This window comes from Mesoplodon mirus (assembly GCF_964341445.2).
Source record: "Mesoplodon mirus genome assembly, chromosome: 1".
Classification (NCBI taxonomy): Eukaryota; Metazoa; Chordata; class Mammalia; order Artiodactyla; family Ziphiidae; genus Mesoplodon; species Mesoplodon mirus.
Genome location: NC_138976.1, coordinates 202,558,602 through 202,569,946, shown reverse-complemented (window position 1 = coordinate 202,569,946; position 11,345 = coordinate 202,558,602). Strand labels below are relative to the sequence as shown.

The 11,345-nt window shown below is 39.5% G+C and overlaps 1 protein-coding gene across 1 annotated transcript; it reads left to right on the top strand.

Annotated features, from left to right (window-relative positions):
* Nucleotides 1-3,840: 3,840 nt before the first annotated feature.
* Nucleotides 3,841-11,104, top strand: LOC309807068 (E3 ubiquitin-protein ligase RLIM-like; the record flags this gene model as incomplete). Its single annotated transcript, XM_082626270.1, has 3 exons — nt 3,841-3,883; nt 4,811-5,503; nt 11,055-11,104. 3 exons carry the CDS (start codon nt 3,841-3,843, stop codon nt 11,102-11,104), a joined length of 786 nt encoding a protein of 261 aa, XP_082482396.1.
* Nucleotides 11,105-11,345: the final 241 nt, after the last annotated feature.

Genomic DNA, 11,345 nt, shown 5'->3' with positions numbered 1-11,345 from the left:
GGTATCTGGAATATATGTCTTGATCATTTCTTACAGTTCTAAAGCCACGGAACTCCTTTTACCCATATTCAGGGAGAATGCTATCTCTTGCTTATTTTCAGTCTCCCTTTGAGTCATAGAATCTGTTCAGAAGCTTCCTTGGACAGAGTCAGTAAAAGAAAACTCTTGATTACAAAACTCCATTATTACAACCAGGATAAAAGAACAGCCAAATCTGCTCACACACACCCCATTTTTTCAGCACATCATAAACAATGGATTGGCCAAATTTTTAAGTGCTTGACTCTGTTTGAAAGTAAGCAGCTTTCCATCTTCAACCTCTTCCCCTCCAACTCAACTTCGAGTGATGCTCTAGTCAACCTCCGGACTTCCTGATGCACCTCCCATCTCTGAAATGAGAAGTGAAGAAAAAACATCTTCAGAAGACTTCTGATATCAAGACAAGGGATAGAACAAAGGCCAAAGCAGCAATATTGCCATCCAGAGGAAAAACTACTGAACCTACACTGCAATACTCAGAAGGAAAGCCAAGACATGAGAGAACTAAGTGTAAAGCACAGCTATATTGGTGGCTTCTATTTAAATAATCAAGGTCAATAAGTAGGTCTCTGGGATGATGATCCCTATACCCTGTTACTTGCACCAGAATTGGGACATAACCAGGAACAAATAGTTCAGGAAGCTAGAATCATTGACACTGAGAGCCAACTACAGGGAACACCAAACATCCGGGGCTATTAATAGTTCATGTGCTTCTGTACCTAAATTTGGAAAGACTGTAAGACTTTCTGAATCTTCAGGTAACTTGCATACTATTCTAATCATAAGCAATCATGCTCCCTCTTAAGCTAAACCATACAACTTCAGAATCAGGTGTAACTTCTTATCGGTACCACTGCCCACTAAGCAAAGACAGAAATACAGAAGTAATCCTGACCCCTGCCTTTCCCTCATATATTCCCCCTCCCCACTTTTCCCTCTTTCCCACATATTACTAGGTTTAATCCGTTCTGCTGCCTAGAGATCTGTTAAAGTCCTTCATTTTAATCATATTCCTTGGCCCTGATTCAGATCCTTGTCATCACTAGCCTAGGCTGCCCGCTATCTATTTCTGACCCTCCCATCTGAACTGTTGCCCTTCATATTCATCCTCAACACTACTATCAATATTATTTCTAAATTGCAAATTTGACCATCAACTGTCTAAAGACTTCAACATCTTTCCATTGCACTAATGATAAAGTCCAACTTCTAAACATGTCATAAAGGTCTCCATTTTTTGGCCTTGCTCGGCCAATTTAACTAATGTCTTTTTTTAGTAATTAAAATCTACTATCCTTGTTGTTTTATGAGTGTCATTAGTTGCTGTTCTCACTTTTGAAAATATTTCCCCCTTTCATTCACTTAGAAAACTCCTATTCATCCTTTAAAACCCAAATGCAGTGAAACCGATTTTCTCTCTCACTCAAATCACTTTCTCCTCAAAACTGTAATTTTACCTCTGTGTAGCTCAATTGTTTGTTATACTCTAATGACAACAGATTCTTAAATATACTCATCTTTGTATCTTAATATCCGATAATATGACTGACATTTAAAAAACGCTAAACATACTTGACACTTGAATTGATTGAATTGAATTAAACTGAATCAATCACTCTCAAGAACACTAACGATTGTGAGGGTTTCCTGCATCAAGAGTACAAATCACGCTGAATTTTCATAATACTGCTACTTTTGATTGAGGCACAGCAAACAAGTTTACAACAGAGTTCCCCTGTGAAAAGAATAACTTCAGTAAAAGATAACAAATACACTCAGAAGTCCATAAAGGAGGCAGGGTAGTCTAGGGGATTCTGTTCTCATCCAAAGTCTTGCTGAGATTTGATTCAGAGGGGAAAGATTGATTTTTCTAGCTTAAGTTAAACAAGGCATGGAACAAATGTCAAAAGCAGGACATAGACTTAGATTCTTCACTGTCACACCAGTAAAGTTACCATCCTTCCATCTCCTTGAGAACAAACAAGAAAGCCTGCTGTGGACCGTGAACAAAACAACAACTGTGAATTTACACAGCTCCTTAAACTTCTAAGCTGTGTACTGAGAGTGAATTAGAGGTCTCCTCCAGATAGCATTGCAAATGAGCGTTATTTTATTTTCACCAAGCCTTTCAGGTGATACATGCGACAAAATCAGCAAAGTCAGTACTCACTGTGGCAGACAAAGTAACTATTATGTATCTGTCCTAAAAGTTCCTGTGATGTTCTGGCTAGTTTTGCTTAAGTACTATTTATAATATTTATGAGAAAGGAGGACAAAAATGAACCTGATGCTTTTGTGGAGAAGGAATTCCCTGGCTGAGCAGAAAAGCCTGCCAAAGTTTTTGTGTTTCTTGTTTGTTTGAAACAAGACTAAAAGACCATATAATGCAAGATGAAGCCATTAACAGTTAAAAGGGAGAGGACACACTAAAGAGACTCAGCCAGGGCCCTGGTAAATTATCAAAAATTGTGGGCTTTCTTAGTGAGAGTCTAGGATTTGAGAAATTCATGAGAAAAGGCGGAGGTCCCTGGGCACCTGAAAATGAGAATTGCTGCATTGAACTAGGCTGACTTTGGCATGGCATTTTGAAGAAGGTAGTCATATGGAATGTAACGAATAAATAGAGCATATCAGAGCCTGAAAACCTGAGAATAGGCTCCTGTGGGTGAAACGAGGTGAAGCACGGTGCTTGGTACACTATAAACCCTCAGTAACATTGGCTGGTTTTGAATGAAATGAAACCTAACCTGAATCCAGTCCCTACTCGGTAACAGCGGGGAAGATAATGGGTGCCTAGGCAACGTCTAGCAAGTTCTGGGCTAGAGGCGGCTCCCAACTGTTGCGTCACCAGGGGCCACAGAACTGAGTCGGGAAGGGAGAAGGGAGGAATCTGTGTGGAGGGTCATCCGACTGAGTCAGAACCGGACACTCTGGCAGGAAGTACAAAGCGAAGAAAACGAAACGACCATTGGTGAATTTCAACACCACGTCGTGAATTTCAGATAATTTTCCACTTGTTTATTAAGGTGGAAAACTCGGATTCCAACGATGAAGGAGATGGAGTTTCGGCCCAACACATAAGTCAAACGGACTGATTGGTTCGGGAAGAAGATTTCTCCAGGTTCGTAAATAATCTGAGTGAAGAAGATTACGAACTTATGAGAGACAACAATCTTCTAGGCATTCCAGGTGAAAGTACGGAAGAAGAGTTGCTGAGAAGACTTCAGCTAATTAAAGAAAACGCCCCACAAGACTCAGATGAAAATACAGGTATATTCTGCTTTTGGAGGGAATAGGATGGGATGAATAAGGAACTTCATAATAGGAAATAGTAACTTCATAATAGTAAATAGTAAATTATACAGAAGTGACTTACATTAATTTGGTAAGTAACTTCTCATAAAAAGAACTGGCATTTACTTGAATTTTGGTGAGCATGTCAAGGTCTGTTTGTTTGTTTTCCTGATTCACATCTGGGTTGTTTTAATTGGGAAACAGTGCAAAGTAGCCTATTTGTATTTTTCTTGGTTTTCTACCTCAACTGAAAGTCCCTCCTACTTCCTGAATTATTTTTTCTACATACACATGTAAAAAAAGCAAACAGAAATATTCTCCACTGGGGACAATTGTGCTTTCTTCAACACCTGGGGACATTTGACAATGGCTAGAGATATTTTTGGTTGTCACAGGGGAGGCATGGGTGTTACTAGCATCTAGTGGGCAGAGGCCAGGGATGCTGCCAAAGATCCCACAATGCACAGGATAGCTCCCCAAAACAAAGAATTGTCCAGCACCAAAATGTCAGTAGTGCTAAGGCTGATAAACCCTGCTCGAAACTCAGGTCTGGTGTCCTCCCTCCCAGTGTGAAGTAGAGGATTTTGCTGTCTAATGAAGAGGATACTATAATACTTTGGCTCTTGAATATGGTCTTATATGTACCATGCTAGGTTCAGTCTATTCATTTGATCTGACCTTCAATTTAATGTCAATTAAAAATCTTGGTAACATTAAGAAGTATTCAAAATGCAAACACTTTTAAACCTATAAAACTTGTTTATGTTTGGGCAATAACCTTATATTTTAAAACAGCTTATCTATTATCAAAAGCACATAAGTGAAGAGCCTACAAGTAGTCATGTTGGAGACTAATGAAAATTAGACAATAATGTAAATTGAACTAAACTACTAGCATTGTACCTTAACTGGTGTTTACCTTGTTTAATTGCATTAGTGTTTTGACAGTGGACAGAAAAAAAAGTCTCTTGACATTCCTCTGACAGTGGTACACAGGGCTGTGTATATGATGAAATAGTGAAACATAGACTTCCTCCGGATTCCCTTTTTAAAAAATTCTCTAAGTTTATCTAGGATTAGCTCACTCTTTTTGGATGGAATCGAAACTTTTCTACCTTTACTTATATATCCACACAGTGCAGTTTACAAAATATTAACTCTATAAATGTGAAATCAGTTGAAAACACCTGAGTATTTAAGTTCTCATTTTTTGTTTGTTTTTGAAACAAAGTTTCAGAGTGCTATTTTATGATGGTTCTAATTTTGGTAGTTCTTTTATGAATCCTCCCCATTTTTTTTTTGTTAACAGACAGAGGAGACTCTTCAGATGACGTGTCTAGTGGTGACTCTCTAATAGACTGGCTTAACTGTTCTGGACAAACTGAAAATATGACAAGTGGACAAAGAGAAAACCAATCTTGGAGAGAAGAGAGCCAAATTAATCCTAAAAGTGATCAGTTCATATTCAGTTTAGAAATAAATGCTAACCTTGATAATGGGAGTCCAAATCCAGAGAATGAATATGTAGCATCTGCAAGACTTCCCAGAAGAGAAAATATGGAAGACAGCCAAAGGCAAGTGGAAAGTCCACAATCTGAATCAATATTTACAAGACCATCTATGTCTGAACAAGATACAACTGAAACATTAATGGAATTCCCACCTACCACAAGTCAGAGAAGAGCAAGAAGTAGGAGCCCAGAGTATCGGAGAACCAGAGCAAGAATTGAAAGTTGGTCGCCTCCACGTTCACTTAGGGAAATTGTACAAAGACTTAATCATAGTGTACCCTCTCAGAATTTTGAGCAGCCTCTGCTAAGTGAGAATGCGAGATTTTCTAGAACTGAGCACCAAGAAATATTGAGACAGCAAATGACTGGATTTGAGTTGCAAAATAGCGGTCTTATTGAAACTTCTAGAACAAGGAATGCCGTTCATGGAGAAAATTCTCCAGATACAACCAACAGTGGTGAATCTTGGGGAATGAGGGAAATATATCCAACCATACCCTTCAATCTTGAAGTAGGACAAGTTTATTCTGGAGCATATTCTCAGAGAGACAGCAGAGCTAGTAGAACTCAGTTAACATCTGAGACACCAAACAACACTGTCACTTCTGAAAGTGAACGAGGACTGAGGCATATGTATTCACATTCTGAGCAGGCAGGTGTGAGAGCTTATGTCAATACCATTAGAAATCCCGTTTGCAGAATGTTAAATACTAGCTTAAATGATACAACATCTGTTCCAATTCAGAGCACGTTAAGACAGACAATGACAGAATTTAGTAACTCAAATAACCTTATGAACAGTGACAGTAATTTAGAGCATAGTGTCTCACCTCCAAGTCAAGACATGGAATGGCTAGAGTCACCTAATGGTAGTAGTAGTGGTACATTTGGTTCTGATTCAAATGCTAGCTATGATACCCATTCAAGTTCCACACTGAGTTGGCATTCAAGCCCCAATTGTACGTCTAGTTCCAGTTCTAGTCCTATTTCTGGTTCCAGCTCAAGTGATGAAAATTCAGGAATTAGATCACTGCTGTTTGAAGGCATTGAAGAAACAAACTTATCATCAGGGACCAGCCAAGGGGGTATACAAATTAGCCTAATAATATCTGATGAAAGTGACTCTGGGTCCTCCCATAATCTGCAAACTACAGGACTCACCAAAGCACAGATTGACAGCTTGGCTGTAAGATCTTTTGGTGAAAATGATACACTAAAAGCCTGTAGCATTTGCCTTACAGAGTACACAGAAAACAGCAAGCTTCGCATACTACCTTGCTCCCATGAATATCACATTCACTGCATTGATCGCTGGCTGTCTGAGAACTCTACGTGTCCGATTTGTCGTAGGCAAGTAGTGGATTCCAATGAGAGTGAAAATCCTGATTGAGATCTGAATTCTCAGCTATATAAAGTGTTACAGGGCTTCCCTGGTGGCACAGGGCTTGAGAGTCGGTTTGCCGACGCAGGGGACAGACAATAAAAATTAATTTCACACCACAGCAGTTCACTGAATTTCAATAGAAACTTAGCATGTGCACTGGGTTGGGATGTTCCTGATTCCATGGGAGAAATGTCTTAATATGATATAATGAATCTAGATAGATCCTAGTAGTATTATCTCGTCATGTAAATCCCAGACATCTCTTAGCCCTGTTCAATCCTGGTTGTGCATGCAAAGAAACAGAAACCCAACCAAATATCAATAATTAAGAAGCCATTTAAGACTACATTAGAGTCATTCACATAAAGAAGTCATGTTACATTCCTAGAATGCCATAAAAAGCTTTGAAACCCTTCTCTTCCTATCTCTCTCCACAGCAGTTTATCCCACCTCCCTAACACTACCTTAACATTTCTCCTATTCCCCACTACCAATGTATCAGTCAGTTCTAGCTAAAAACTGATGGCACACTTTAAAAGAGTGATGGAATAGCATTTAATGAAGAGACTAAAGTGTGTAAAGAATGAGGGGAAACCAAGAGATGATGAAGTAGCCTGAGGCTAGCAGCTGTGAGAAGCCAGTATTATAACCACTAGGTTTGAAGGGGCATAGAGAGATAGCAGTTCCTGCAACCCAGAATGTCTTCGAGTTATAGGAGAAGCCCACCCAACAAGAGATGTAACCTTAGAAAATGGCATCCACTGCCAACCTAAAGTTTGGAAGGGGGCAGATCATGGAAATAAATACCCTTGCCTTCTTTCCTCCTGACTTCTAATCACTTATCAGTAGTTCATATTAACCAAACCCAACCTGAAGACACAGACTGGTCCATGAAGCTGATAAAGATCAGCCTCCTGGAATCACGAAGCAGGGTTAAGAAGGATGGCGAGTAGATCCGGTAAGCAAATCAGAGACCATCTACCACAACCAGCATTCCCAACTCTCTTCAAACCCAGCCTGTGTATGCTTTCTTGCCTCTTCCGCTTCCGCTTGTTCTCTATTCCACTCTATGACTCAGCTCTTTAACAACCCTCTCTATTTTCCTTTCATTTACTCAGATCTTGTATTTTTAAAAGTGATAAGATGACAAAGCCTTAGAACTTAATTACCTTTCTCTTAAACATGTCACACTTTGATTTGCTGTGATTGTAAACAACTAAGGATAAAGGGCAGTTATAGGTATGTCTTTAATTTTTGCTTCTTCAATATATTCAAGCTTCAATTTCTTTCTATATATGTTTAGTTCATATAATTAATTTTTAAAACAGATTCTGATTTCTTATAAAGGGTTTTATGGTTTATATATGACTCTGAATCCTTGTGTGAATGACCCAAAGTAGCCAATTGCTGCTTGGAGCCTCACAAGCTGCAATATGAAAGCCTTAAAGGTAAAACTTGGCTTCAAGAAACATGTCTACATAGTTCAATTCTAATTGTCCCCAGTAAAACCATCACCCAAAACCCCGAGTATTTGAAATCAAAATTTAGGTCATGCTTCCTCCCAACCTAAACATAGTGAAGGACTTTTCTCCTAATTCAGCCTGAAGACTATTTTTGGGGGGTTGTATTGGCCAGTCCAAAAAATTTTGCTTAAATTTTTCAATCCTGGTATAGGTGAGAGTACATTGTATTATAACCTAAAGCAATAATCAGAAATTTTGTGCAATGTGCAACCTATACAAATGTAGGCAGTGTTAAGTATACACCTTCTCTAAAAAGTTAAAGTCAGAAACATCACTGACCTTTCTTTTCTATGTGAATTGCTGGCAGCCACAGTATTTGCACATAACTACAAAATATAAATGGGGAGTGGTGGTGAAGTTTTTGAAAACATCTTTGAGGTAGCATATTTTTCACACAGAGGATATCTGCATGGCCAGAAATGAAGGCTTGGCTCAAACCTCTGAAATTTACATTAACTTCTGAAAGTTGTTTGAATAGTCTGATTTTTAGGAAGTATTTTTGATGTCAGATATACTTCATTTAAAGTGAGTAGAATAATTATAACAGTACTTGGCTTTCATACTATCCTAACAGATTAAAACCTTCCAAAGGATGATAATTGCTTAATTAATGCTTCAGTACATTCACATGCACCTTCTTTGGTCGACAGAATTCTAAGATGATGCCCAATGATCTTTGTAGGAGCCCCTCCCCTTGAGTATGAGACCTGTGAATGTGATGGAATATCATTCCCATTATTAGATTATGATATATAGCACAGTTGATTGGGAAATTATCCAGAGTGAGCCTGACCTAATCAGGTGAGCACTTAAAAGGCACAGAGAGGACTTCTAATCCAGATAAGATGGTTTATACTTCCCTCTCCCTGCTCCCCCTTTATACGCACAACTATATATCCTGGAAATAATATGAGACAACCAAAGGAGATCTCTGAAAGGTCTAGAGAAGGTGAATTGCCTAGGGACCCTCAGAATGGATGAACAGCCTCATGGCAGGGCACCTTATGACCCTCTACCAACAAAAAAATGTGATCCAGGCCCAGCATTTCCTAACTCCCAACTTAGTAACAGGAAGTGGCTCAAAGAGGCTCTTCCTCCATCACATCAAATGGGAATCCCCCAAACACCAGGCGAGCCTTGCAGAACCTGCAACGACGAACAATTGGAAGCCCTGATGACACTAAGTGACCAGGGAAAGTGCTTTCCTTCCCCACTGGGCCTGAGATCCCCCTTCACCACCCAGACACATCAGTGGCTAAGGGTCCCAGCAAAAGTGCTCCTACCACAAAAAGCTCCCACCTGGACAATGCTCTCCTCAGATGGGCCTGAGACTCCTCTCCCCTCCCCAGAAACATCAGGCAACTTGCTGGTACCGGCAACGGAGATCCCTCCACAGAAAGCTCTCAACCTGGTAAGCACCCTCCACTCCTTACAGTCCAGGGAGACCCTGTCACAAGTGCCTGGCCCAGGAAGGACTCTTCATCACGTGTTCCAGAGATTCCCTTCCCTCACCAGAAGCACCAAGTGCCGTATCCTGGGGAAGCTACTTCAGACCCCATAAGCAGCATGAGAAGGGACCAGAGGTAACCCCACCTGCACAAGAGAAACAGACCAAAAGAGTACCACAAAGGGTCAGAAAATTAGGTGATCATGGAACCACCATCAATAAAAGTACAGGAAATGTGTGCCAAACCTATAAAGAGTGAATGCCTGCTAAAAATTAAAAAAAAAAAAAACAAAACACTTTAAATAGGGACCAAAGTATCCTAACATAATAGCCAAAATGTCCAAAAGACAATAAAATATCACTACTTATACCACGAACCAGATACATGACAGCTTGAATAAGATGTGACAGATGATGCCAACAGAGATGAATTAGATGTTAGAATTATCTGACAAGGGTTTAAAAATTCTGATTTCAGACCTTTAAGACCTTGAACACAGAACCTAGTCACTCCATGCCAGTATCCCAACCTGTAGAACTGTGAGCTAATAAAGGGATGCTGTTTTAAGCCATTACATCTGTACTAATTTCTTATGCAGCAACAGACAACTAATACAACTTCTCATCTAGGATCCATCCTGTACCTAGAAAATGATTATAATGAGTCCTAGACAAGTAAATGGCTTAATGTCTTGGTTCTAGGCCCACTATAATATTATATTCTACCATTTTTCCCAAAAATGGCATCCCTAATTCCTGCTACTTAAGCTGCTAGAAAACAGAATCCTTCCTGTTTTAACAACCACCAATATCGTATCGCTCTAACTTTACTTCACATCACCCTATCTCATTCTACCAGTGTATGCTGCTTATATCATAAACCCAATTTAACACTCTGACTTTGAAACTATAGAGCCACTTATTTTGCTCTCAAAGCGATTGCTGACTATTATATTGCTCTTCCAAATCATATTCCTCTCTGTCTGCCCTGACAAATCAGAAATGGAGAAGATTTGTACCTGAATCTTCTGAGCTCAACCTGATACGTTTTTTACATTACAGTATATCAGTTTAAATACACAGCATCACTGTGGTTGTGAGCATAAATATTTCCATTTAAGAATTTTCTCTGTATTTTCTTGGTAGTTTTTAAAACATTTGTTTATTTTGGCCTAATTCCAAAAAAAACCCTTGTCTGAATAACAAATTCTTTTTTTTTTTTTTTTTTTTTTTTTTTTTTTGCTGTACGCGGGCCTCTCACTGTTGTGGCCTCTCCCGTTGCGGAGCACAGGCTCCGGACGCACAGGCCCAGCGGCCATGGCTCACGGGCCCAGCCGCTCCGCGGCATATGGGATCCTCCCAGACCGGGGCACGAACCCGTATCCCCTGCATCGGCAGGCGGACTCCCAACCACTGCGCCACCAGGGAGGCCCACAAATTCTTTTTGAAAGTAGTTATAGCCTGTGGATAAGTTTTTGATAGCAATATAAAGTCTATCTTTTTTGGCTAACCATGAAAATAAGTTTTGCTCTCAATATTCAATGAAGAATTAAGTAGAAAGATTCTTTTGTAAATGCAAACAAGCCTGAGCATCGAACAACATGAACATCAAAACACTGCATGTACTGGAAAGTTCACAAAGAAATGTGACGTTTCTGTTAAGTAATATTACTTGTTATCCATATGCAATACTTTGAGATCTTCAGTATCTTCTTTACTACGATTAACCAAACATTTCGTGTCTTTTCATTATTTGAGAGGTGAATGTATACCCCCTTCAATGAGAAGTTTCCTGGTATGAGAATTTCGAATGGAAATCTGAACTGCATTTCTTTTCTGTGACTTCTTTTAAGATTTGAAAATTCGTTACCATCTTAACTCAGGCTTTTTCACTATGAAATAAGAGGCTCTCCTTTGTGTGATATTCAAAACTCTCCATTGTTAATCATCAAGCCAGCATCTTTAACATCACTGCAAAAATGTGGAGATTTGGAAAAGCATGTTGGGGAAAATCCTTTTTCTCTCATCCACCATTCGTAGAGGACAGACACTAATTATAAGCCAACTCTGGGCTCTGGGTTCTCCATTCTCACATCACTAGTCACAACACAGTTATCTACCACCCCTGGCCTTGTCATCTTCTA